The 27,997-nt window shown below is 49.9% G+C and overlaps 2 protein-coding genes across 10 annotated transcripts in view; one reads left to right on the plus strand and one right to left on the minus strand.

Annotated features, from left to right (window-relative positions):
• STK4 (serine/threonine kinase 4) overlaps positions 1 to 7,849 on the plus strand; it is a 53,587-nt gene extending 45,738 nt beyond the window's left edge. For 4 of the 8 annotated variants that reach the window (XM_064167349.1, XM_064167352.1, XM_064167347.1 and 1 more), the window contains one exon: positions 4,884 to 7,849. In XM_064167349.1, coding sequence (XP_064023419.1) covers positions 4,884 to 5,042 — 159 coding nt within the window. In that variant the 3' untranslated portion in view covers positions 5,043 to 7,849. Of the gene's footprint in view, positions 1 to 4,100 lie in introns of all 8 variants that reach the window. The other 4 variants (XM_064167346.1, XM_064167350.1, XM_064167344.1 and 1 more) reach the window with 1 other exon arrangement.
• Positions 7,850 to 14,852: 7,003 nt separating this feature from the next.
• On the minus strand, positions 14,853 to 27,994 carry KCNS1 (potassium voltage-gated channel modifier subfamily S member 1). 2 transcript variants are annotated; one of them, XM_064167539.1, is made up of 3 exons: positions 27,955 to 27,994; positions 22,391 to 23,383; positions 14,853 to 17,478 (listed from the first exon to the last, which is right to left on the minus strand). In XM_064167539.1, the coding sequence occupies exons 1-3, from the start codon at positions 27,973 to 27,975 to the stop codon at positions 17,023 to 17,025; spliced, it is 1,470 nt and encodes a 489-aa protein (XP_064023609.1). In that variant the 5' UTR covers positions 27,976 to 27,994; the 3' UTR covers positions 14,853 to 17,022. The 2 variants fall into 2 exon arrangements, with proteins under 2 accessions (XP_064023609.1, XP_064023608.1); XM_064167538.1 differs by lacking the exon at positions 27,955 to 27,994 and adding an exon at positions 27,464 to 27,796.
• Between the last annotated feature and the right edge of the window lie 3 nt (positions 27,995 to 27,997).

Consider the following 27,997-nt stretch of genomic DNA (forward strand, 5'->3'; position numbering starts at 1 on the left):
AAATCTGGGGATCAGATTCAGTGTCAGCAACTAAAAAGGCAAATTGCAAGAGGAACATGTCTTTCACTTGTCGCACAATAGTATTTTTTGATTCCTATGGGCCAGTGAGTTAGTGCTCTGTGGAAAGTCTTTGTTAGAGGAGAAATGGGTGAAAGCTGCTGGGGAAACTGCTCATTTCTGTTTGATGTTCATAATTCATGCAGCAAGAGGATTTTGCTGGCAGTGTTTTTGTAGGGCAGCAAATAGGAATGATAGCCGAAGTGACTCAGGGCTTACGGGACATCATATTCATGGCAGTAGTGCAGACTGGTCTGAGTCAGTGATGACCTGCTGCTGCTGAAGGGTCATTGAGGGACCAGAGGAGCATGCTGGGTCTCAAACCGACCAAGGTACAGATCCTGTGGCTAAGCCAGACATGGGTGTTCTTCAGCATCAGGACTGAGTACCAAAGGAACTGTGATAAATCATTTGCTTCAGCTTCTAATTCAGAAGGTTTTCACTGTCTGGGTTTTTTATTCGGTTTTCTTGGGAAAGGGAATGGACTGGGCTATTAATTCTCCAGACTTTTCATTTTACAGTAGATCTTGTGTGAAATGGAAATGTGGCATGATCTGCTTAAAAACACTGTGGCAGAGTTTTATGCTGCCTCTTGCCCAGGACAGAACTGCAGAGGTACAAATTTCAGACCATGGTGCCCTTGAATATCGAACCTGTGGCTGTGTCTAGCATGACTGCAGAGAGCCTTTATTTCCCCCTTTGCTACTCAGATTCATCTGCACTCAGGATCATCTCGCAGTGACACTTCACCTGACTGTAACAGATGCAAGAGGTAATTTTTCCCCTATTTGAAAAATGCTGACCTGAAAGAACAGTAACTCAGAAGCAGTGTGAGGTGAATATTGTTCAGCAGAGCAGCTGCAGATTCACAAACTGTGTTGGATTGGAAGGGACCCTCAAAGATCATGCCCGGGACCCTCAAAGATCATGCCCAACCCCCCTGCAGTCAGCAGGGGCAGCTCCAACTAGATCAGCTTGACCAAGGCCACATCGAGTTTGACCTTGAATGTCTCCAGGGACAGAGCCTCAACCACATCCCAGGCAACTTGTTCCAGGCTTTCACTGCCTTCATTGTGCAGAACTTCCTTCTGGTGTCCAATTTAAATCTACCCTGCTCAAGTTTCAAACTATTGCCCGCTTCTGCTATCCCCACAGGCCATTCTAAACAGTCCCTCCCCAGCCTTCCTGTAGGTCTCCTACTGCTCTAAGATCTTTCCAGAGTCTTCTTCTCTCCAGGCTGAACAGCCCCAATTACCTGCAAATCTGTCTGAAGTGCTGGCAAAGGGATGTCATGAATTGCTTACAAACCTTATCAGGGAAGGACCTGTGTGTCAGAGGGTCTGTTCCTGATGTACCCATTGTAGCCCATGTGTGCGTGGAAAAGGCTGTATGTTCTGTCCTTCTGAGGGGTGTGATTATCTATGTCCTTCTCAATTGTACAGTAGAAATCATCAGCACATTAAACGGGATGTTGCAGTCGTGTCTGCAGCCTGCGCGGCTATGGCTGAGAGACTTTCAGGTGAACACTCACACCTCTGATGCTTCTCTTCAGCTGGAGTAAAAATACAGCTGTTAATTAAATGGTTAAAAAATCAGCTTTCTGCACATAGAGCCTTGCTTGAACAGTTTTCACTGTGCTGCCACGTCTCTCTGTCGCTAGATGTTTGACCAACCTTAGAACAGATATTTTACATCAGCCTTTTGCATTTGAAATGAGATTCTTTCCTTGAAAAGTTTGTCTTGGCTATTTGATCACTGGGAACAAAAAATAGATGGTTTTTACAAAGTCACTCAGACTCCAAACAGCAGAGAGACTGCTGAGGACAAGTGAGGAGAGCAATGGGACTGAGCCAGTGGCTAAAACCAGCTCTAATTGCAGCTCTTCAGTGCTGAGACTTTACCCTGAGTAACAGTCTGTCATGAGATGCTCTGTCCTTGTCCTTCTTTTCTTAATTTGCTTCTGGCATTTCTCTAAGAGAAGCATGTCAGAATCCCAGGAGTCTGCCACTGCAGAGACAGATAGGGTGGAGTGTAAAAACTTGATTTCTGGGAGCAGGCCTGTCCTAGGCATTGTCTTACAATGAAATGCCATGCAGCAAAGTGAAGTGGAGGCCACTATATTCTAAGCTCTTTTGGTTCCTTTCCAAAGATGCATGTGCAAGGGGAAGGACAAGCTGGGTGATAGCTCAACCCAGGTCCCAGGGCTCATGATGTTAGTAGGAGCAGAGCAGAGGGCTGAGTGTGGGCTCTTGGCTTTCATTAGCACTTAGGTGCTGTCAGCTTTGCTTTGGCTCATCTGTGGTAAGCAGTCATATTCTAGACCTTTTAGTAACATTGCCCTTTGGCTTTTCTGCATCTTCTAGGAGTGTGGTGGCATTCACAGCCATGCTGATGCTGTTCCAGATGAAGACTCTGCAGTTAGTTCATCCTCATCTACACACAGCGTTGTGCACAGGATGCGTTTCTGTGCACTTAGCTTCTTGCACTGCAGCAGCATTGCCTTGCGTCGCTTTCCCAGTTAACCTGCGAGCAGGCTCCTGCAGTAACTCCTTTGTTCCACATCACACTTCTGTGCAGGCAGCCCACTTCCCAAGGAGCTCATGTTAATATGTGTCTGTAGGCTTTTGCCCCCTCCAGACATAGCTGTGCTGGTGTGTTCTATCCTATTAGCCATCTGTCCTGGCAGACACACAGGCCCAGCAGTTGTTGGAGCCACTGCATCCTGTGGCTCACAGTAGCTTACAGTTAGCAGAAGGACTTTGTGTGTCCACAGAGAGCGTCCCATGATGCTAGATCATGTTCAAGAACATTAAAGGACATTTTTTGTTTCTCTCTTCCACATTCTTGGGATCTGGAGAGACTATCGCTGTAAATCTGCTCTGCCTCCAAATCCACCAACTCCGGCACTTTGTGTCTGGCCACAAGCAGCACCCAGCAGTTTGGGAGGGGTGGTGGAGAAGACTCAAAGGGCATTCGTGGGAGGATTTCAGCCCTAGGGCCTGTTCTGACATACAGGTTTGTTTCCTCAGCTCTCTTTGAGCAGTCTGGCACTGGGCACCCGAGGAGAGCTGGCAGACGTTTGCTCTGGTGTAGCTCAGTAAATGAATTAATATTTTCCTCCTTCTTTGGTTTGCTTTTTTCTGGGGGGTGTTTGTTTGACTGTTCAATTCCCTGGACTGTGAGGAAGAGGCATCTTGAATGGTTACCAGCTCCATAATCAATTAGTGTGAAAATGCAACTGATGCTGTGCATCAAGTTAAACTGCTGTCTGGTGCAATTGCATTAATGCATATAAATAATGTATATCTTTGTGCAGGAAGTGCTTTGTCTTGCTAATGAACAGTTGCCTGCTTGGAGAGGCCGAAAGCCTGTGTACCCTTGCAAGAATGGTTTTGTTTCATGTGTGCCTAGATTATTAAAGAGGATTCATCATCCTGTAGCTGCAACTAGGAAACATCTTATGTAGCAGAATGTGCTAAAAGATTTTAAAAGACCATGCAAGAAGTCGGCTAGCAGATGTCTTTGTGATCTGGGGACTGGCATCTCTTCCATTTCAGGAGGAAAGATTAGGATTTCCCTCCTTTAGCATTTGCCTATGTTGTAAGGACTGATGCACAGAGCCAGTAATTCTGTTGTTGCTGGTAATGGGCAGCAAAGAATCTCACTCTGTTGTGTTTCAGAAATAGCTTGAAGAACAACCACAACAGCTGACTAATGAGTGGCTAAACCAGGACAGCAGCAGAGCTGGCATGTCAGTCATGTGAAGATAAGTCACTCAGTTACAACATTTGCTGAGTGTCTGAAAACTGATGCTTCACTCCTCACAAAAGTTCACAAAACCCCCGAGTTATTCTGCGTGTTCTTAGCGTCCACAGCAGGTGGTCACTCCCATCCTGCTGCAGTGACTGTAAAACAGTCTCTCTCCTGTCTTGCTGGTGGTCTCTTGGTCCTGGCTGGGAAAAGGGCTGGTCCTTAGGTGAACGTTTGAAGTTCTTAGAGTATCCATATTTTAACGCTGTCCTAAAATCTTGTCTGTTCCACAGGTTATGATTGCAGAATATTACACAACACCATGTCCATGCAGCTATGGACAGTCTAAACTGTCCCAGGCCACACTTCATTCACAGAATGGAACTTTTCTGTGCCAGTTCTCAGCAGGCTGGCACACCCAAGAGAGCCAGTTAAACAAAGGGCAAGCAGAGAGGGACTTCAGGGAAGGAGACCTTGCCCAGACTCTCCTGACATCTGCCTGACATCTTCATGTGTACAGCGAAATATGAATTGCACTTGCAAATGACAGCAGCACGAGACTGACCTGGGCTGTGTGTTCTGGGGTCTCTGGCTCAGTGGAATCTGAATTCCTCACCATGATTTGGGTGCAACTTGATGGCACCTAAATACTCATTTTTCAAATGCAGCTTTTAGAAATTATTTTTTCCTTTCCTTTTCTGTCTCCTTTTGTCACTTAGTTACAAGCAAAGGGAAAGGAGAGAGAACTTTGCTTCTGTTCCATCTCAGTGCAGGATTTCTTCTTTAAGCATGCAAAATGAACTGTTAGAAAAACAACTCAACAGGAGAAACATTTCACTGGTTGTTTTGTGTGTTCTTGCTGCCACTGAACAGCGCTTATGTATCTGTAAAACCAGCATAGCAGCCCAGTATCTTGAGGTTCATGTCAGTCTCCTTGACAGCAGCAGTCTGGAGCGGAACTCTTCCATCTTCTCCTATGGAAGACTTGTGACCAACAGATGGGCAGCAAAGTCCCTGTAGATGTGTAAATGATGGCTGTACTGACACTGATGTCTGTTCTTTTGTCTCACGGTCAGCTGAAGACTTGGAATGTCGATGAACTTCAGAGGAGGCTTTCATCCCTGGACCCCATGATGGAGCAGGAGATTGAAGAGATCCGCCAGAAGTACCAGTCAAAGCGTCAGCCAATTCTCGATGCCATCGAGGCCAAGAAGCGGCGGCAGCAGAACTTCTGAGTCATGGGTAGAACCTTCTTCCATCCTCAAACAATCAGCTCCTTGCTTCTATGACTACTGAACAGATCGATTTCTGTTGAAATACGCTAGCAAAATAGAGGGCAATACTTCTGCTCATTCGTTTTTCCATAGCACCTTTGTGAACTCAGGAATGCCAGTAAGTGAAAAGTCCTGGTGGTATCTTCTAATGTCAGATGTGCAGTTAAAGGAATTTTGTTGCTGGGTGTAGGGGAATTGTTTTTAAATCAAAGGAACAGGTAAAAGTAGGGTAATGAAAGCTTTTGGTTTTTTTAGTGAATACACAGACTCAGTTTCAAGCTGTTAACTGTATCTGTTAAGGTACTGATAAGTTTTAGGTCACTGAAAAGAGGAGGTGAAAACATCTACAAACTGTTCCAGCCTTTTGAAAGAAACTTAAATCTCATTTTTTCACAAAGCCTGTAATAAGCCCCATGCCTTACACCGTGTGCTTTAAGCAAGTGTGGTTTGATGACCTTGGTTTTGTCCCCTTTCTGTGTACTTTCTGAATCACTATGCGTAGATAAAACATGTTGTGTCTCCGTCAGAAATTATGTTCTATGATTTCAAATCCACACTGACTTAAAACTAAGAGCCAGTTGGTGATCTGTTGATTGTCTGGAATTGTCCTTCAGGGAGACCCTGCTGATACTGGAGTGCTGGGAAAAGGAAACAGTATTCAAATGGGTGGAATTCCTGTGAACCCCTCTCAGGAATTAGGTACTTCTGCTGTATCTGCAAGGTCTGAATCTCTGCAGTTTGTGAAATGTTTTGTAGGTTTCACTTCAGGTTTAGGCCTGTAGAAGCTTGAGTAAAGACTTCATTTCACAGTCCTTCACATTGCCACAAGGTTTGGCACATCCAAAAAGTTAGACTGAAAGTAAAGGCTTGGTTGAATTAACAAAGATATGCATTTATGGTGGGGGAGCAAAGGCAGAGTTGATCAGAATGAGAAGGCAATTGCTAATGTCTGGAGAGATTCAGTCTTCTCAATTCCAGTTCCTCTGGATCCTCCTGTGTTCTTCCTTTACTTTCTGTTCTGTTTCCTGTCCATGATAGCTCAATCAGCAGAAAAGCCCCAGTGTGTACGTTCACCATAAGGACAATGCAGTCAACTCACACCTGCAGAGTGGAGGATAAAACAGCAGCGGCAAAGACCCTAGTGCAGGCCAGAGAGTGAGCGGTGCCTCTGCCCACTGGGCTGTAACAGCAGAGGTGTGTAGTCCAGGATGATGAAAGATTTGGATACAGCAAGTATTTCTACCAATTTATTTCTGCTTTGCTCTGGTAGAGGGATTAATTTCCATCTCATTCTTCCAAAACAGACCTTGGTACACCACCCAGATAAATAAACTAAAAAGCAGTGTCTCCTGAATCAAATGCTGCTAGAGAGGCGTTCTTTTCACCTCTTGTTTCTCCTTGGAGCAGGCGCTTGGCTGCTGCTGACAGATGTGCTCCATTGCTGTGAAAGAAACCAAGCCATTTTTACCCCTTGGCAGAGCAGGTTGCATCACTTCATCTCAGTTTGATGCACAACATGAATAGCACTGTTTGGGGGTGAGCGCAGCAGCTGTCCCTAGAGAAAGGCAGATAGTGAGCACTGTCCCTGGGGTGATGAAGGAAGAGATTGAACTGGGATAACCAGCTGTTAGAAAGTCTCAAGTTTTGGGAAAGTTTTAAATTGAGAAAACTGAGTATTTAAAGGCTTTACTGTTGTCATTGAGTTAAAATCCCTTAGTCTGGACTCTCTAGTGAGGCCCAGTGAAGTGCTGAGTGAGCACCAGGGCTCATGCAGTGCTCACCTGCAATCTGTGCAATACCTTTTGCTCTAAATGTGTTTAATATGAGCAATACTCACGAGCATCCTTTGCATCAAAGAAACTCCTTCTACTTAGAAAGAAGTTCTCCAGTCAGGTGTTGGATCTTGAATGGATCTGGCCTAGCACCTCTGGTGTGACAGAAATGTGGGTATGTGTCGTGGTAAATTTTGCACTGCTTGTGGTGTGGACTGGGCAGATTTTACCTCTGTGCTGTCTAGGTAACTTTCTAGTGATTAGAGGGCATTAGAAAACCCAAGTTTTAGGTGAAACACCACAGAGTGGTGTCTATTACAGAATATGCAACCTGTGACTGCTGTAACTGAATGTAAGCACTCTTGAAATCCTCCTCTTTGCTGATCTGGGTGTCTTAAAATAAAGCAAATGAACCAAAACAGGTAAAACTGGTCCAATGGCTTAACTGCCTCTGAACCTTTGTTAAATGCTTGCAGTGGCAGAGACTTGAGGTTTCTCTCACCTGGAGCTGGAATGCAGAGGGATTACTTTCTGTTTCACTGTTTTTTCAGTCTGTTGGAGAAAATAATTCCCTTTTTGTTCCCCTAAGGGAAAAGTTTGTTTACTTGTGAGGCTGCATTTGTGGACTCCTTAAGTCCATCTGCATCGCTGAAAGTGTTCTGGACCAACCATTACCTTTGCTTCTACCCAGACATACTGATGTTATGTCAGTCATTTGAGTCTTAAAAATGTGAAGTTTGCAGCTTTAACTTCTTTTGGTAGCAAAGAAATTAGCAACACTGGCATAAAGTGCTGAAATGCTTGAAAGGCTTGAAATGCTATTTTGTAACATCTGGCTGTTTGTATATAATAGTGTTGGGTCCTTAGTTTGTATATGTATGAAATAGTAACTTTTACTGCGTTCCTCTGAGTTTGATACGGGAGATTTTGGTTGATCTTTCTCAAATACCTTGCCTTATTCATTCAAAGGGACAAATAAACTGTCCTTACCTGAAAGCGTCAGTGTTGTGACTCATATTTATGTGTTAGAACACCCCGGTGTGTTAGTGCTTGTCAGGACAAGTTTTAACCTGACCTGCCTCTAGCTACCCAACGTTGTGCAGGATTCTGGGGAGCCCACAAGATTTAGTAAACACCAGCAGCAGAGGTGTCCGAGAGACGTTTGTGAACAGGCAGTTCTTTAGCCTTGAAACATGACTTGTTCTGTAAGTTGCTTCCCAGGGCAGGTCCTTGTGCTGCCAGCCCGCTGGAACTCAGAAGGATGCATGGTAGATGGTCTGGTGGTTTCCTCACAGCAGGAATGTGGGCAGCCTGGCGCTGCAGTGCAGAGGAGGTCCCTTTGCCCCAGTGGGTGCTCTGGCAGATGGGGAGGGTGAGCTCTGCTCTAGGCGCTTGCTGTCTCTGCTCTTCACACTGCAGACAGGTTTGTGACTCGGTATCCATTGATGTATCCGCCTCCCTGCGCTGCAGGTGGGGCTGGGCTGGCCGGCCCGGCTCTGCCTTGCTTGCTCCACTTTCAGCTTTCTCAATCACAAAAAGATGAGGCTGACAGTGAGTGGGTGCTGCCTTCGATGGTGAACTGTTGGCTTCTGTATGGTTTCCCTGAGCAGTTACTAATTCTGTCCTGACGGGATGACTAACTGGAGCAGAGACAGAATTCATTGAGCAGTCAGCTTTGGTTAGCAGTCCCAGAAGAAGCAAAATAGATCTGAGCTTCTAAATGTTAGGAAGGAGCATGAAAATCAAAGGGAGGAGGACTGCAGGCATTTCTAGTAACGGGGGAAGCCTGCAGCTCTTGCCTGTTCTCAGAGACAATAGGCAGATCTTGCGGAGCCCCAGCATGAGGGCAGGGCTGCACTCCCAGTGCAGCTGTACCGTTCACATGCACTGCCTGCATGCTGGGGGCGTGGCATTCCAGTATTCATCCTCAAATCATAGAATCATTAAGGTTGCAAAAAAGTCCTCTAAGATTATCAAGTCCAACTGTCAACACCACCGTGGACACTGAACCATGTCCCACAGTGCCATGTCCACACATTTTTTGAACACCTGCAGGGATGGTGCCTCCACCACCTCCCTGGGCAACCTGTTCCTCTCGTCTTGTTGCTGGTAGCTTGGGAGAAGAGGCCAACACACATCCCACTGCAACCTCCTTTAAGGTATTTGCAAAGAGTTGTAGTTAATTGCATATGGGCAGGGAGCTACTGAAGGAATTAAAGATTAAAAAGAGAGTGTATCACCTTTGGAAAAGAGGGGAGGTGTCCCAGGAAAAGTTCAAGGATGTTGCTAGGTCTTGTAGAGGAAAAATTAGAGAGGCAAAAGCCCATTTGGAGCTCAGGCTGGCCACGGCTGTGAAGGAAAATAAAAAGTGTTTCTTTAAATATATGAATGGCAAGAGAAGGGCCAAGGACAAGCTCCAGTCCTTATTAGATAGAGAGGGGAACATAGTGACAAAGGATGAGGAAAAGGCAGAGGTGCTTAACACCTTCTTTGCCTCAATCTTCACTAGTGGGACAGGTTGTCTCCAGGACAGCTGGACTCCTGAAGTGGTGGATGGAGTCAGGGACCAGTACAGTCCCCCTCTAATCCATGAGGAAGCAGTAAGGGACCTGCTGCATTGTTTGGATCCTCACTAGTCCATGGGACCGGATGGAATCCACCCTAGGGTGCTGAGAGAGCTGGCAGATGAGCTGGCCAAGCCACTCTCCATCATTTAGCAGCAGTCCTGGCTCACTGGAGAGGTCCCCAAAGACTGGAAGCTGCCAATGTGATACCCATCCACAAGAAGGGTCGTAAGGAGGAGCCAGAAAACTACAGACCTGTGAGCCTGACCTCAGTGCCAGGCAAGGTGATGGAACAGGTCATCTTGAGTGCCATCTCAAAGCACCTCCAGGATGGCCAAGGGATCAGGCCCAGCCAGCATGGGTTTAGGAAGGGCAGGTCCTGCCTCACCAACCTGATCTCCTTTTATGATCAGGTTACCCACCTGGTGAGCGTGGGGCAGGCTGTGGATGTAGTCTACCTGGACTTCAGCAAAGCCTTTGACACTGTCTGCCACAAGAAGCTCCTGGCCAAGCTGGCAGCTCATGGTTTGGACAGATTCACTGTGTGCTGGGTCAGGAAGTGGCTGGATGGCAGAGCCCAGAGAGTGGTGGTGAATGGTGACACATCCAGTTGGCAGCTGGCACCAGTGGTGTTCCCCAAGGATCAGTGCTGGGCACAGTCCTGTTCAATATCTTTATTGATGACCTGGATGAGGGCATTGAGTCCAGCATCAGTAAGTTTGCAGATGACACCAAGCTAGGAGCAGGTGTGGAGCTGTTGGAAGGTAGGAGAGCCCTGCAGAGGGACCTGGACAGGCTGGATGGGTGGGCAGAGGCCAATGGGATGAGATTTAACAAGGCCAAGTGCAGGGTTCTGCACTTTGGCCACAACAACCCCAAGCAGCGCTATAGGCTGGGGACTGAGTGGCTGGAGAGCAGCCAGGAGGAAAGGGACCTGGGGGTACTGATAGTAGGCTGAAGATGAGCCAGCAGTGTGCCCAGGTGGCCAAGAGAGCCAATGGCATCCTGGCCTGCATCAGGAACAGTGTGGCCAGTAGGACAAGGGAGGTTATTCTTCCCATGTACTCAGCACTGGTCAGGCCACACCTTGAGTGCTGTGTCCAGTTCTGGGCCCCTCAATTCAAGAAAGATGTTGAGGTGCTGGAGCATGTCCAGAGAAGGGCAACAAAGCTGGTGAGGGGCCTGGAGCACAAACCCTATGAGGAGAGGATGAGGGAGCTGGGGGTGTGCAGCCTGCAGAAGAGGAGGCTCAGGGGTGATCTTATTACTGTCTACAACTACCTGAACTACATTGTAGCCAGGTGGGGGGGTGGCCTCTTCTCCCAGGCAACCAGCAATAGAACAAGGGGACACAGTCTCAAGTTGTGCCAGGTTAGGTCTAGGCTGGATATCAGGAGGAAGTTGTTGGCAGAGAGAGTGATTGGCATTGGAATGGGCTGCCCAGGGAGGTGGTGGAGGCACCATCCCTGGGGGTCTTCAAGAAGAGCCTGGATGAGGCACTTAGTGCCATGGTCTAGTTGACTGGATAGGGCTGGGTGCTAGGTTGGACTGGATGATCTTGGAGGTCTCTTCCAACCTGGTTGATTCTATGATTTCTATATAACCAAAAAAATTAACACTGCCAGGAGCTGGGGCTGACCTTTAGCCAGACTCTTCTCCACTGTGGGGGAAAATGAACTTTCCACAAAGCCCACAGCACCAGCAGTTTTTGCTGTTCTGTAACAATTGTCAACACTAAGGTAGAGATATTGCTCTGCCAGTGTCCTTTATGCCTTGCTACTCTTTCCTGCACCCTCACTCTGTCCCATTTTCTCCAGTCCACAGGCCAAAAGAGCCTGAGCATGTGTTTTAGGTAAACACTTTGAGTGCTGACAGACCTGCCTTGAGAGATGACTTTAAAACAAATCAATTCCATCTACAAAGCACAGTCTGTTCTGCTCCTCCCTAGGTTTTTGCTGTTAAAATAAATGCAGCGCTGGACGTGGGGGGAGCCCAAAGTACCTGAATCCCATCCAAAGTGATCACAGCAGCAAAGCAGCTTCTTGCAGACCTGCTTCTGCACAATCACTGGGCAGCTGAGCTGTAGGCCAGCCTTTCCCCAGACCTGGACTATCACTTGTGGACCATAATAGGGATGATATGGAAAATGAGCAGCAGGGCTCCTCTCACCAGATTCAGTGTCTGGCTGTGAACATGCACCACTGGTATTGTGCTTCTCTGCTCCCCAGCCTGTGGTCTTCATTTCCTTAGCTGTGTGACCTGTCTAGATGGTTTTGGTTAACTTAATTCCACACATTTGAGGCTACTTGTTTCACTGTCTCAAATGGTTAGAGCAAAATCCTTGAGTCCACATGTTTCCTTCAACATAGGTAATAGCTGTGGTTCAGGTAAATGCTGGAGTGAACCCATGCGCATATGCAGCCCCTGAGGGCTTTTAACACCAGGAGACAGGGTTTCAGCGTGGCTTTTTAAAAAGAAGTGAGTCAGAGCACTGTTTGCTAGTCCCCATGCACAGCTCATCAAATAAGGAATTCCAAGTGACGCTGATTTAACACATACATGCTCAAGCAGTCAGCTCTGTTCTCTGACTCGCTGAACTCTGCTGAGATCAGCAGGACTGTAGGAGCCAACGATCAGGAGAGATCCCAGAAACACTGCCAGCAAGGAGTCTTCCCTTCCTGCAGTGCAGCTCTTTCAAATCTACTGGATTTCCAGTAACCAGCTGAGTGCACAGGCTCAGGGTAGTCACACGTCTGAAAGTCAGCAAAGGAAAACAGGTTTTAAACAGAACTAATGAAATTTACCCTGTCTCTTTGGGCAGAGTTGTCTAATTCTCAGCTGCATGAACTAGCTTAATAAGGTCACTCCTAATTTTCTAGAGGCAAAAGAGTTGCTCTTTCATCCATTATTTTGTGAGTGGAGAGCAGCCTTTGTGGAAATAGAACCTGATAAAGTGTTTAATTGTTTTAGCCACCCTACCAAGTGGAAACACAGTCACCTTCAGGAAATCTGAGTAAGGATTAGCAAAAGAACAGGAATTCCTCCTTGCCTTAATAATAGTTAGACCAGTCCTGGCAGCCCATCGTGTGCAGCAGTGCCTTGCTGATGCACTCGTGGGCTGCCCTCACCCACTCCCCTGATGCTGGGCACCTTCCTCCACCCAGCTCTTCTGTGCTCTGCAGAACACAAGCTCTGCTAGCTCAGCCTGCAGTGGGAGGATTTGCTTGGTGCAGTTACTCACAGCCATGCAAATCCTAATGTCTTCACAGAGAGCAGGAAGCTAAAAGGGGAACGTGTCTTTCATGGCTTTCCCAAACCCAAGCCCGGAGCTCTGTGGCACCAGCCCCTTGACTGGGAGTTCTGCCTTGCTTTTAACCCCCAAGCTAGGGGAGCTTTTGGGGAAGATGAGCAGCAGGTGGATTTAATTTTTCTAAATGGAAAAATTCTTTAATAAGAGGAATGAAGGTTGAGCTTTATTTTTAACCCTGCCCTCCTGTCACATCTATCAGGAAACTGCACTTGGCACAGGCAGAGCAGCAGGAAGGCTTCCCCTCCCCAGCCAGCCCCTGCAGACAAGGAGCCTAGAGTTACCTCATTCCACAGCGTCAGAGAGGCCACTTCCAGCATGAGGAGCTGGTTCAGCCTTTTAGGATAAAACCTAGGCAGCATGAAGCACCCCATGAAACATAGTGGAGTCAACACCCAAAAAAGCATGCCCAGCTCCTTGAAGTATCTGGACACTGGTGGGAGATCTCCTCCTTGGGAGGAAAACTGACTTGCTCAACTCAGCCAGGGATGCTGCTCCTTACATGCTCAGCTGCTATCTAGGGGCTTACCACCCTCTGCCTGTGCAAAGGCATTTCCTTAGGCATCCCAAAGCTGTGCAGTGCTATCTGTAGGGCTCTTCTAGACCTCCCAAGGAGCTTGGGAACTTCTCAGTCTACAAGCAGTGTTGGCCAGTGGCAGCCTGTGTTAATGTAGTTTCATTAATGATAGCTCTCATCTTCTGATGATAGCCAATATAGAAGACAGACATTTTTTACAGTAAGGATGGTGAGACCCTGTCCCAGGTTGCCCAGAGAGCTGGTAGATGCCCCATCCTGGAGCTGCTCCAGGTCAGGTTGTTTGGGGCACTGAGCAACCTGCTCTGGTGTCAGATGTCCCTGCTGACTGCAGAGAGGGTTGGACTGGATAACCTTGCACGGAAAGCAGCAGAAGTTAGGTGTGATTAGGACCACTAAAGCCAAGGGGACATCTTCCATGCCAGAATATGGTATTTAAGCACAGCTGTGGTATTCAACCAGCTGATATCTTGCACAAACTGGCCTGAGTTTGTTTGGATGGGCGTTGGCCCTCCTGGCTTTAATATGTGGAGCTAATGGAAGCAGCAGGAAAGAATGCAGCTGTCAGTCAGATGGAACGGCTCCTCCTGGGGCTCCAGAGCTACAGTGGGCTGTGTTCCCTCCTAGTCCCAGACACCGATCCTCTGCCATTCTAACAGCACAACTGAGAATAAGATGGCTGGGAAACCATCAAGGGAACATGCACAAGTGTCATGGAATCATAGAATGCACTGGTTTGGAAGGAACCTCTAGAGGTCCAACCCCCCCTGCAGTGAGCAGGATCTGAAATGCTCCATCTTGGATGATGCTGCAAACCTGTCAAGCAGAAAAGGACCTAGGGGTGTTGGCTGACAGCAAACTGACAATGAGACATCATGTGCCTTGGTGGTCAGGAAGGCCAACACTATCCTGGCCTGGATCAGCAATAGCTTGGCCAGCAGGACCAGGGCAGACATCATCCCCCTGTACTCCGCACTGATGAGGCCACATCTTGAATCCTGGGTTCAGTTTTGGGCCTCTCACTCTGAGAAGGGCATTGAGGGGCTGGAGCATGTCCAGAGAAGGGCAACAAAGATGGTGAAGGGTCTGAAGAACATGGCTGGTGAGGAGCAGCTGAGGGACCTGGAGAAAAGGAGGCTGAAGGGAGAACTTCTCACTCTCTACAATTCCCTGAAAGGAGGTCAGAGACAAGTGGCGGTTGGTCCATTCTCCCAAGGAACAAGCCATAGGGCAAGAGGAAATGTCTTCAAGTTGCACTAGGGAGGTTTAGGTTGGACACTAGGAAAAATTTCTTCCCTAGAATGGTTGTCAAGCTCTAGAAGGGCTGCCCAGGTCCCCATCCCTGGAGGGATTTAAAAGCCATATAGATACAGTGCTGCAGGACATGGTTTAGTGGTGGCCTGCAAGAGCTGAGTTCATGGTTGGACTCGGTGATCTTTCTAGCCTTTTCCAACCCAAGCAATTCAATTCCGTGACCTGCAGTTACTGCACGAGCAGTCCAGCTGCTCCTGCTCCCCGGGAGCTGCTTATATCCCCTGACTCAGCTCCAGCTCAGATGAAACACTGCAGGAGAACAAGAACACAAAAGCAGCCTCCAGAGCAGGTCACTTCAGTCTTTAATAAAATATACAGTATGCATCCCATGCATAGATAGAAAACTAATTTACATGCTTTTTAAATTATTTGCATAATGCCTTTTAATTAGTACATGTAATTCAGGCTTCACATCTTGCTACTGGAGTATTCACGGACAGAAGGGAGAACTCCTCCCTTTCATTCAAGTAACAGTGCAGCAGGCGCTGATTGGATCAGGAGATGGAGCTCACTTGTCCCAGCTCACAGTGAGCCTGAACACAGAGCAAAGCACAAACTGTCAATACTGGAAGACTTGGTCATGCCAGGATCATGAACACACACACACACACCCCCCTGCCATCCCACAGCACTGTTCCTTGGGGGCCTCTCCCTGAGTCCCACTGGGCTTCAGATAGACTGGACCTGTCCTTTCTTTCCCAGGATTACCACAGGCAGAGCCAGCACTGGCAGCTGCAGCTGTGATGAAAGCTGTCCAGGACAAATGGTGACAGACACCAAGATCCAGGTGCCTGAAGCCATCCTGCAGCCATCAACAGATTTTTTTAGCTGATTGAATGATTGCAGGGGGCATACTTCCCCTGCTAATGCATTGCTGGGTGTATTCTTCTGTGCACGAAGGAGCTGCACAACTGCCAAACAGAGAATGGGGGAGGACAAGGTAAGACTCTGCAGAGAATTAATGCTGTGCTGGAAGCAGTCCTGAACATGCTTAACCGGGCAAGGGGATCCAGGCAGGAAAAGGACTGGGGGCTTTGAGTACACCTCCCTGCCCAGCTCTGAGGCACTCAGATGGTGGCGGTGATGAGGAGCAGTGTGAGCTCCTCTTGGCCCAGCTGGTCTGTGGACATGAGGGTGCTTGGGTGCTCCTTCCCTGCAAAGGGAAGAGCAGTTCATTGGTACCAAGGGAACTCAGCTCCCTGCAGGTACAGAGGGGATGCTTGGGGCAGTGGCACCCCCTCCATACAGTCTGGTCCCAAGGCAAGGAGAGGCAGGACAGCAGTTGTGGAAGTTGTGATGGGGACCAGCTCAAACCCAGATGGTTTTGGTCATCGCCTCCACCCCACTGAGAGCTGCAACAGCCCCTGCCTGGCAGCTGTTCCTACAGTGAGAATCACATGCATACAGTAATGGCAGAGACAGCTTCTCCGTGTCCAGAATTATCCCTTGTCCCCTCATGTCTGCTCCCTGGTGGCCCTTTGCAGGGACTTTGTCCCCTCTCTGCCCAGGAGGCTGGATACCAGCAGGCACAGAGAGCAGCTGCTCCTCCAAAACAAATGCCCCATGGACCAAAGGGCTTGGGGGAAGAGCCCCACCAGGGTGGCCCTCTGAGTCCTCCCCAAGCCTGATCCTCCCTGGCTGCTCCTGCCTCAGAGGACAGCATCCATTTGCCTGATCATCCCTGCCTGATGTACCCACTTCATCGACAGTGTTTCCAGCTGTGCCGTGCTCCCAGCACAGCTCATGATCCCTGGGGGCTCTAGGTAGTGCCAGGGCAGGACATCAGCTAAAACCCAGCTGCAGTGAAAGCTGAGGTCCAGTTGATCCCATTGCAGGGGCTGGTGGCAGTGGGACTCACCCTGAGCTGGACAATACTTCCCTTCCCATAAAGATTCATTTCCAACTCACTTTCTCCCCATAGCCAGTGGGGCAGCTGAGCCTTTGGAGGCTGTTTCTAGCTGTGGATAGGATGAGGTTGGGGCTGGAGTTGATACCAACCTGGCACAGAACCTGCGAGGGCAGCCATCCTGATGAGGAGCTGCCTCACTCTTAAGCTATTCAGTCTCACCCTGGACAACACACAATCTCAGAACAAAGTCCCCTCCACACAGCCAGAGCAATGCCTGGTCAGGGGTCACTTCCACTTCTTTGTCTTACTCCTTTTCTGCAGGGGTACATCCAGTGCTGCAGCCTCTGCAGCCACAGAGGACCAAGGCTTCACTGGGTGAAGGCTGAGACACATCTAGTAATACCCAGATGCTGCTTCCCAGGGGCTGGTAGCAGCTGGCACCCGTTGGGTGGCTCCTCCAAACCCTCCTGTTCTTCACTGGGGGATTGATGCCAGATGCTGTGTGAGACAGGGAGAGCCTGGCTCCCTCACCATGTCTTGTTGCCACAGTCATGCCCTCAGTGAGAACGTGAGTTCTATGTGTGCCCCGGTGCCATGGGGTCAGGGTGTGAGGTGGGCATCGGGAGTCATACCACGGTAGTCAGGACTGCCTCTGCCCAGGGAGGTCTCACTTAGAGTCTCTGAGTCTCGGTCCTGGCTGCAGGTGCTCTCCACATCCTTGGGGATTTTCTTTCCACTGTTCCTCACAGCTGCCTCCAGTGCCTTCTGCTTGCGGTAGAAGTGAGAGAACTTGTTGAAGATGATGGTGATAGGCAGTGCCACAACAAGAATGCCCCCCAGGATGCAGCCCGAGGCAGCCAGCTTGCCTGCCACGGTGACAGGCACCACATCACCGTAGCCCACTGTGGTCATGCTGACCGTGCCCCACCACCAGCATGCTGGGATGGTGTCAAAGCCAACGTCTTCCTCCTTCTCAGCAGTGTAGGCCACACCGGAGAAGACAGAGACCCCCACGGCCAGGTAGAGCAGCAGGATTCCCACCTCCCGGTAGCTGTGCTGGAAGGCAAAGCAGAGCAGTGGTTAACAGGGGCACCCCACCCCTCCCACTGGGATCCTACAGTGTGAGTGCAGCCGTGCACACAGCCTGCCCACATGTCTCCATCAGGATTTCAGTACTTCTCTCCACCTCTGCTGTGGGATGTCCTGCTGCAGGGCAGGCCTGAGACAGGTTGCAGGGTGCATGAGTGACCCACCCTGGGAAATCAGCCTTGGCACCTGCAGCCACCTGCTGCCCTCCACCAGCCAGTGGGGAGGAGACAGTGTCATGCAGAAAGGTGGACCTTGTGCTTCTAGCCAGGATTCCTAGGCTGAGGCTCGTCCTCTGCCACCAGCCCTTGCTCCCACCTGACCACAGCTAACCATATTCTGACACATTTTCCTTTTATCTTGGCAAGTCTCCAGAAACCACCTAATAGGCAGCTTCGAAGTGAAGAGATTTGCATCTTCTCTTGACTGGTGATGTGCCTCTGCTGCAGGCTCAGCTCTGGGCTCCCCAACTGCTGGGGACCCCCAAAACCTGATCCCTCCGGGTACCTGATCCCTCCAATGTGCCATCACCATTCACAGTCGCAGCACTCATTTGACCCTTTGTCCACATGCAGCAGCAAGTTTTCTTACAGAAACAACTGTTTCTGAGAGAACAACATTTCCCTTCAGGTTTTTCTGCTTCTCCATGGGAGACTTGAAGTGAACCTCACAGCTGCCATGAAACCGAGCAGCCCTGGTCATCAGGTTAGCCCAGGGATCCACCCAGCATCAGTGTGAGCTGGTCTTAGCACCTATCTCCACAGGGTGCTGCACACCCTGACACCATGAGCCCAAGCCTGAAGGGTCTGAGAATGCTTGCAAGAATGGGGCCATGGGACACCTAGCCTCCCATGTGGAGCTGCAAGGCCTGAGGGGACAAACTGATGGCAGAGATGTGCAAAACTCTGCAAAGAAGCCACTATCGCTCTGGTTTCAAACCAAGACATTGCAAGTTGTCCAGGGAGGTTGTGGATGTCCACTCCCTGGAAGTGTTCAAAGCCAGGTTGGATGAAGCTGTGTGCAAGCTGGTCTAGAGGAAGGTGTCCCTTCCCATGGCAGGGAGCTTGGAATGAGGTGATCTTCCAGGTCCTTTCCAGCCAAACCACTCTACAATTCCATGATTTTTGTTTCAATGTTTCTTTGGATATTCTGCATTTTTGAGCAAAGTATAAACCTGTACCAAGAGCCAGAGTGATGGCTGTCCCCAGGCAGCTGGGGACAAGGCAGTAAGTGGCAACAGAAAGGGGACCGCTTGAATGCGTTCCTGTGTGATCTGGTATAGGGGATCCTGCTCTGGCATGAGGGTTGGACTGGATGATCTTTCAGCTCCTAACCTTCTGTGATTCTGTGACTGCCAGAGGACAAGCTGGGACCAGGCAAATTGCCATGGGCCAGAACTGAGTCAGTGCTGGTCTTGCTGGCAGCCAGCTCCCACCCTGCAGCTGGCAAGATTTGAGCCAAGAGCCCTGCAGGGAGTGGGGACAGAAACCTCCACCACAGCCTGCCCCTAAAGCTTCACAGACTGCGAGGGGACCACAGATCCCCTTGTCCCTGGCAGGACTAAGCTATCCATAACCAGTGCCAAAGCCACTTCCCTCCTCATAGCATGGCTAATCTACTCATTTTGGATGTCACAAGTGAGTCTCTTGGATGTTTCTGCCACAGATCTGCAGCTTGCAGAAAGAGCTCTGGTCTCCTATCAGGCAGAGAAAGTATTATTTGAGACCTCATAACGACTACATAAAATATGTGAGCAAAGCAAACAGCAGAAGCTGTGGGAAAAGTGCTTCCATGGTCAACACAAAGCATAAAGAAGGTGGATTCATGGCAAAGAGCAAGACTATTTTGCTTAGACTGCTGGCATAAGCTGCTCAGATAATGCCAACAATGCCAAGGGGAAACAAATGACTCCTCCACCATCACCTGCAAATACCTTATAGCATCTCCTTGAGAAGGACAAACAGCTCTCAGCCACTAGGTTTCAAGGACGTATCACCTGGCCTCGAAAGGCTTGCTCCTGCCTGGATCTTAGCAGCACATTTATATGTCGCAGCTGGGGAGCAGCAGAACCCCAAAGCTCTCTCCATTTCTAAAGAGTATGGATCATGGCCCTGGGTTGTGTTAGAGGGGGAAGATGAGAGGGACATCAGGAAACTTGATAGCTCCTATTGCTTTGATACACCAAGAGGGTTAGGGCTTGTGGTGCAGGGGGCGCTCCAGGAATCTGCCATGTGATTCTCAGGCACTGGCTGCCACCTCTTTGCAGCTATTTGTCCTCAGAATGTGTAGTTTGCTCATTGATCCAGGGGCAGACAGCTGCAGCTGGGGTTTGGGTGCAATGCAGCTTAGCTGGGGTTCAGGTGAAGATGCAGTTTTAGCCATGGTTCAGGTGGAGATGCAATTTTAGCAAGCAGACAACCTCAGGGGAGGTGATGCTGGATAATAAAAGGCTCCAGGGAAACAGCCAACTCAGCAGCAGCCTTTACGGGCTCCTGACCTGGCAGAAAGGCTGCCTGCCTTTGGGACAGCCATGGGCCATGTGTGGGCTCCTTGTCACACTGGGTGTACACCTTTCCTCCAGTACAGCAGAAGATAAATGTAGTGCAAGAGCCTGGTTTGACCCTGGCCAGAGCTACCAGTGTGGGGACCCAGTATGAAACAGCCCACGGTGGCAACAGAAAGGTGGTGTATCTGCTGCCTGGGGACCTGCATCTCTGGCTCTTCCAACTTATCTTTGTATTTAGGCCCCTTAGGGGACATATTCCTGCAGATGCCTGAATTACTCAGTGACTCACACCTCTTGACTGTCAGTGGGAGCCCAGCCCCATTCCCATGCCCAGGAAGCTGCACCAGCAGTCAGGGCAAAGGCACACAGAGCAGAGAGGAGGAGCAGGGGCATGTGGGAAGCCTACCCTCGAATTAATTAGACCCTGGATCAGGCCCATGCCATCTGAAGACTGCACAAAGTTTATGAGGTGCAAATGCAGAAACCCCTCTGCTGACACTTTGGTGGCAGGGAGCAGTTCCTCACTCCGGTTTCCCAGATGTCCACAGCTTTTACTCCTCTGACACTGCCTTGTGCTCCTGCAACAGGAAGTAAATTGTGATTAACGAGAAGTTGTAGTTTCTGTGCCCAGTAAATCATGAGGCCAGGCTGCTGCTTCACATCTGTGTCTCCACATATCCCCATTTCCAGCTGGGTCCAGAGTTCTCAGGAAGTGGCATCTTCCAGCAGCTCACTGGGTGAATCAGCAGCTCAGAGAGGCTGGAGCTGGAGTGCTGCTGGCTCCCTGGACCTCATTTGCTGCTTCATGAGATGCAGGTGAACCTATCAGTCACTGCTCTGCTGCAACATGTTGTTCAGGCTCAAAGCCCAGGCAAGGTTCAGGGAGCCTTCTCACATGGACAGTTGTATTTCAGTTTCACACACAGTGTTACATGAGTCTGCCACTTCCTAATTGCACTCTTAAGGTGAGCATTCAGAAGTAAGATGCAGGTAGGACTTAAGGTATTTTCATTTCAAACAATGCTCCCTGGAGCCTATTTTCAGCAGGCTTTGAGGTTGCCAGAAGGGTTTTTATGTCTAGCACAAGGTCCATGTGCGATGGGGCATTGGCAGCATGTGCCACTCTGTGTCTTGGCAGGCTTGAGGTTTGACTTTTTAGATTTCTCTTGTGGTCATCATAAATCAGAAACAAAGACTGACTTTAACTACCCTCCACATCTGTCTGGATTTTCTCTGAGAGGAAAGGAGAGATTTGGGCACGTCATTGAGCACAGTGGGGACAGAGGAATAGTATGGCAGAACAGCGCACCATACAGGGCACCATGGTAGGTCCATAGAACACAGTTGAGATGCAGCAGTGGAGGCCTGGGCTGCAGCACTTGATGAGAATTCATGATAGCTTCATGTTTTGACTCTTGTCACAACTGCTCTTGGTCTGTCCACGGAGGCTGGGAGTGCTGCAGAGAGTGTCTGGAGCAATGCAGCCTTAGGGCACACTATGGAGGATGAGGACCTTCTCTCACCAAAGCTGCAGAAGTACCACCCTCAGCATGGATCCTGCTCCTTCACTTTCTCAGCATATTCTCATCCATCTCTTCCGCCTGAGGACCTCATGATCCCAGGGCCAGCTCTCCCCAGCCCTGCAGCTGGTGGCCACTCAGACTCTACTAGGGGCATGGATCCTGCCTTGGACTGAGTCCTGTTTTCTGTTGCTGCTATGCTCCACCCATTGATAACCATGTGCCAGTCCAAACCTCATCATATCCTGGAGCATCCAAGTGTCAACTCAACCAGGATCTCTACATCTTCCTAGATGGGCAAGCACCAAGGGTTGGATGCTGGCCTATGGCCAGCTGGCAGCATGCCCTTAGGAGGTTCCCTCTTCTTCCAGACTGGGAACAGGAGCAGCTCCAAGCAGCACGCTCTGGTGCTGGCACACCCAGCAGCTGCTGACTGGCCCAGTCCTTGCTCAGCAAGGTGTTTTCAGCTCAGCTAGGCACTGATATACTTCTGGTGGGATGCCACCATCCATCTATGCATGGCTGAGTTTGTTGCAACACCACTTGCACACAATGCTAGTGAAGGGATGGAAGCACCTGGAAGAACCAGTTCCACATGAAGCAAAGTTTGCAAGAAATGGGGTTAACTGCTATTTCATCCAAGTGTGTGTGCAAAGAGGACTCATGCGAGTGCTCCTCACGCTTGCTTTAGCAGACATACAAACCCACAGCCCAGCCCACCACCTAAAGCAAGCCTGACAGACATCATTCTGAGATGGCAGCTCACTAAGAATGGGCATGTCCACATTTCTCAGCTGTGCCAAATGTCTTCTTCCCACCCAGAGACTAAGAGGAGATAAGGAGATAGCCAGCTTACCTTCAAGGTGGCCCCCAGAGACCTCAGTCCAGTGGAGTGCCGAGCCAGCTTCAGCACCCGGAATATCCTCATGAGCCGAAACACCTGCACGACCTTGCCAAGGTTGCCCAACTCCGAGTCATTACCCATGGTCAAGTCCACCATGAGAGTGAAGTAGAAGGGCAACACTGAGACAATGTCAATCAGGTTCAGTGGGTGCTTGAAGAACTTCCTGGGGTTGGGAGAAAGCAGGAGACGGGAAGACACTTCGAAGGTGAACCAGGAGATGCAGAAATACTCCAGCTTGTGCAGGATGGGTTCATCAAGCACACTGCCATTCTCATCCACCTGCTGGTACTCGGGCATGCTGTGGATGCACATGGTGGCAATGGAAACCAGCACCACACTGATGGACACAAAGCTGAAGATTTTGCTTGGGATGGAGTAGCCAGGGTTCTCCATGGTGAGCCAGAGGCGCTTGCGCACGTTGCCGCAGCGCAGCGTCCTGTAGCGCAACAGGTCATGGTTGATGTCAGAGATCTCATCAGGGGATGTGTCCACACTGCTGACCTCGCTCTCCTCATCCCAGTCATGATGCCGGCTCTCCAGTTTGCGCTCGTGGTAGCGGTAGCTGCAGCAGGAGTCCAGGAAGAACTCGTTGATGCCCCAGTACTCGATCTCCTGGCAGAAGGAGAAGACACAGAGCTCCTCCATGACATGCAACTTCCCTGTCTGGTAGAAGTGGAGCACGTAGAGGAAGAAGCCAGGGTTCCGGTCAAAGTAGAACTCCCTGGCGCTCACATCGTAGTCATCGCAGAGCTGCAGGATGGACTCTTCAGAGTCACAGGAGAGCAGGCGTCCTAGGCGGGTGTCAGGGAACTTGGAGAGGGCGCTGGAGCTGAGACGCCTTCTCAGACCCCCCACATTGATGTTGATCACATCCTCCTCAAAGCTGGGACCCCAGTAAGTTAAGGTCTTGTTGACCATGATCAGCAGAGCAGGAGCTGGTTCCACCTGTGGATGAGACACAGCCGGGCTAGAGGGGACACATGGCTCCTCCCATCCGGGTGCTCCTGGGGGAAGGGGCACAAGAAGCACCCCAGGGGATGAGAAGGGTTGAGAGGGGAGGGATGCTCGCCTTTTGACCAATGACATTTTTGAAAAAGGAGAGGGGAGGGGAGAGAAGCAGCTTTGGGCAGCTGCTCTTCAGTGCTGTGGAAGGGGAAAGGAAAAAGCTGATGATTTTTCCAGGTGAAACTTTTCCTTACTTTTATTCACCTCTCAAAGTTCCTCCCTTTGCTAGTGGCCTAAGGAAGGCATTTCACTGCACCTCCAGCACCTCATTCATAGGGCTTTCCTTGTTCGGACAGGCAATCAGTCACTGAAGAGAGGATTTATTCCCCAAAGAGCCTGTCCCAAGGGAAAAAAAAATCTCATTGAATGACTATCACCATTCTGCAAAGAGCTTTGTGGCCCCACTCTCTACACCGCTAATCAGACCTGGTCAAAAAGTACAGGTGGTGCAATGCTCCCAGCAGCAAAGGCAGTTTTGCCAAAATCAAAGTATTTTCATGGAAGGTGTCTGTTTTAGGGCAAATTTCAGTGGAGGAAAAGTGTCAAAACAGTTCATCTGCCTGCTTTGTTTTCTCTTGGGTGTTCTGCGTAAAAAAATAATGATTACTTTCGTAATGTTGAACCGTAACAGAAACATGGCTCAGAAGCATTGATGGCTGAACTAAAAATCTCTACATTGGTAGGGAAATAGAAGCCAACGTTTTTATTTCTATTGTGTTCAGGGAATTTCAATCTCACGGAGCTGCGCTTCTCCATCCAGTAGAAATTCCATTTTTAATGAGGAGCAGTCCCATCAGTGAACAAAGAACAGCATTCTCACACCTTCCAATGTCTTGAGGAGAAGCTGAGAATAAAAAGACAACTTTGAAATGTTGGAGGTTTTCCTATGTCACCTTGAAATCAGACTTCCCCACCTACTTCATTCATCACAATATGCAGGGCTGTGGGGCAGCCCTGTACTCATGCAGTCCCCCCACTCCCACTGTAAGGGTGTTGGGTGTCCTCAGGAGGGACACTGCATTTCTCTCCAGGTGGAGAATTTACCTTTCTTCCCACACATTAGCTGCTTTGGAAAAGTCCCTCTGTTAGGCATGACTTGCTCCTGAGCTCTGCTTATACTTTCAGGGTTCCAACTCGATTTCTGCAGCCACTGATGCTTTTGCTCCAGTGGTCACCGAGGCATTTGTGACCTCCAGACTGGCTTGTCCCCCATCCCAAAGGCTTCTCTCCCTGGTTTTAATCAGCCAGCAGCTTATTGGGAAAATCCCTCATGTTTTGTGTCATGTGTCACCCACTAAGGTTTACAAACTTTTAGGTGCAGAGGATGCAGTCAGGCAGCAGAAACTGAAGGAAAAGACCCCCATGGTGATGCTGAGGTGCCACCAGACCAGGACAATCTGGTCCAACAGCAGTCACCAAGGGCCAAGGCCAGGTCACTGACACAAGGTGGGTTCCCACCCTGCCCAGGAGAGCTCCAGACACCATTATACCTCAGCCCTGAGTTGCTCATCTCATGTGGTTTATGGGGCAAACACCAAAGCCTGGAAAGGTGTCTGTTGGTGTCTGAGAAACATGATGTAAAAGGTTGTCTGACTGAGAGGGGCTTGGGGAACATTTTCACATCTAGATGTGGTGGTCAGAGCAGAGCTGGAGAGGAACAGGTGCCAAAGTCACAGTTAAAAACAAGCCCCAGAGGTCCGTTTCTAAGCTGAGCAGGCCTGTGGGTGCCGCAAATGCTAGATACATGCGAAAGAGCCTGGCAAAGGCATCTGATAACTCCCCTGCATCGCCCAGTCAGGGCTCCTTCAAGACACAGGCTTTGCACCACAGAGCCAGCGCTTCCTCTTACTCCATGTCTGGAGAAAGCAACACCCTTGTGATAAGCCTCAAAGCTTGATGGAATAATTGTCTTGCCTTTCAAAGGGGAGGGAAAAAAGGAAGGATCAGATTTTTTCAGTGCTTAAGACAAAAACAAGGGGGGGAAAGGGGCACAAAAACTCCTTTTCAGGGATAAATTGGAATTTCTGTGACAGATTAGGTTTTGCAGAGAAGACATCACATAGCCCATCTGTGGGGTGGGTATGACTAATCCAAGTACCTTCCAGAAGGATGTTCATGCATTCAGGCTACCGACACACACAGGGGCCACAGGGGTGGGTTTGTGGGATCCAGCCTATCTCACACGCAGCCTCAGCCTCTCTCCACTCCAGAAGACCAGGCCAAATGTCACAAAAAAACAAAGACAAGATGGTTCAGGGGCTGGGATGGGGCATGGCTCCAGCAGGGAAATGGCTCCCAGCTTGCTTTCAGCTCAGATAAAAAAGGGGTGTCAGGTCCTTGAAAACCTCTGTACCCCAGGGAAATCCCTGCTTCCTTCCCCTAAAGGGTCACAAACTCTCCGAGATGCTCCGTTCTGATATTGGCTTCTGAACAGAGCAAATGATTTCTGCCCACATATGGCTTTCATCTAGGAATGTAAAGCAACAATTAGTAGTTCTATAACTTCTGCCTAACAGTTTCCTGACTAGCTGAGCTCAGCTTCAGAATGAAACTGGAGTTCGAACTGAGATCTGGTGTGATGTTCCCAATGGACCATCAAAGCATGCACCCATCTGGCATTAGCAGAGGGGTCTAGTGGGAAACGAGAGCTCACTTTAAGATGATTGGGTGGGGGGTTTACTGTAAGACACAACAGATAGAGAACACCAATGTGTCTGAGAGAATATGGATTTTCTGAATTTTCCAAATTTTCCTTTTGTTAACTCAAAATTTCCATGAATTACTGGAGAAAAGGGAGAGATAAAGCCAGTCTCTTTCTGATAAACTGAATTATGTTGTAAGCTAAAGGAGACAGCCATCGGAATTCTCAAGCCCAGTGTGAGCTGGGTGTTCGGCATCCAAATGAATATGTCTCTTGTGGAGAAAGAAAGGAATCTCCGATGTATGCATTCCTGACAACAAAGAACATAAAAGCAGATCAAGTGTATCTGTAAGAAACAGTGAACGAGTTTGCTTTGACAGCGTTCTGTTGGTTTGTTTTGTGTTTTTTTCTTAAAGGCTTTCAGATGGAAGTTATGTACATTTGTTTTAACGGGCAGAGGGGACTCGAGTGGGAAGATGCTAATCGACATTCAAGTGAGGATGCAGCAAGTGTAGGTAATATTGCACACGGGCTTTCCCAGCCAGGTGCAATGGATTTAAATTAAGTCTGAATAAAAAGCCCTGTACTTACAGCTCAGCGAAGCTTCCCAGTAACGAGTCGTGTGGCTTGTCTCAAAGGAGCCATAAGAAACACGTAGAGGAGGAAACACTTATTCTTTGCATGTAGCCTAGTCCCGAATGCCCTGTCACCCCAGGCTTGCCACTCTGCACGTCCCAGGGGCGCAGAGCTTGTGGCTACAAACCTCTGGAGAAGTCCCACACTGGATCCCATGGGGATGGGGAAGGACTTGGGTAGCTGGATGGGGCAGTGAGACTGGCTGACCTGCAGGATGATGTCCCGGCGCAGGATTGAGAGAACACCCACTTTCTAGTCATCCAAAAATGCCCCTGCAGAGCCTTGCCCCCCATTGTGGAGCGTCCCTGTCCCCATCCACCTGAAGGTGCGTAGAACCAAGCCCTTTCCTTGACAGTGGGGGGAAGGAGGGCGGTGGCAGACTGGCAGGGGGGAGCATGGAGGAGGATTCCCACTGCTGGATGCTCCCACAGGCAGAGCACAAGCTGCTGCTGTACGCTGATGCCGTCCAAATGCCCAGTACTGGGAATGTGGATGACGGAGGGAACTCCCAGCTGGTCCCGGAAGGCAGGAGTGGGGATTACCAGTAGCTCGGCTTTCTGCTGCCTGTGGGCAGCCCAGTGCCTGCTGCAGATGCCTTGTGCCAGTCCCCGCTCACAGCCCCCAGGCAGTGTATGCTCGGCTCTCTTGAAGGGACCCCCAAACCCTTCCCCGTTCCCTGGGGAGGAGGAAATGCAGCCCCCGAGGGAGAAAGGCTGCAGGGAGAGGCGCCGTCCTACACCCACCTGCGGAGGAATGCACAGGGGCATCCCTGTGGCCCAAGTGCCAGCAGCGGCCCGGGATGTGGGTGCTGTCACGGCGGCTCCCCGCGCATTCCAGGATGTCGATGCCTCACTTCCCGCTCATGCCGGTGTGCCGCTGCCCGCATCCATCCTCACCCCCGCATGCCGCTGCTGTCTCTGCCCTCTCAACCCGTAATGCCAGTGTCCCCGGCGCCTGCCGCGGCCCAGGGAGCTGATCCCTGAAATGCTCGGGAACACTGGTAATCCGGCTTCTCGGGGTGTCTAGTTTTCCCCCGTCTGCTGATTTCACGGTCCTCGCCGCGACCCGAGATGCCAGTGCCTCAAGTGCCCGCGATGTCGGTGCCTGCAGTATCCGGGGATGCCGATGCCCAGGCTCCGCATCTCTCCCTGGGGTGCCAAGTGGTCTGGGACTTCGCGATGCCGGTGCTTGCCGCACCCTGGGTACCGGAGCCCGGCCCCGTGCCTCTGCTCACCTGCCGCGGCACCGCCCCCATCGCAGCTTGCGCGCCCGGCGCG

This window comes from Pogoniulus pusillus, chromosome 29 (assembly GCF_015220805.1).
Source record: "Pogoniulus pusillus isolate bPogPus1 chromosome 29, bPogPus1.pri, whole genome shotgun sequence".
Lineage (NCBI taxonomy): Eukaryota > Metazoa > Chordata > Aves > Piciformes > Lybiidae > Pogoniulus > Pogoniulus pusillus.

Excerpts from the sequence above, each read along its gene's own strand:
- KCNS1 (XM_064167538.1), bottom strand. The coding sequence starts at position 27,487 with ATGCCCCTGTGCATTCCTCCGCAG. Across the intron at positions 23,384-27,463 it reads CCCTGTGCATTCCTCCGCAG|GTGGAACCAGCTCCTGCTCT; the intron begins GTGGGTGTAGGA and ends TCTCATCCACAG. Across the intron at positions 17,479-22,390 it reads CTCTGGGGGCCACCTTGAAG|CACAGCTACCGGGAGGTGGG; the intron begins GTAAGCTGGCTA and ends TTTGCCTTCCAG.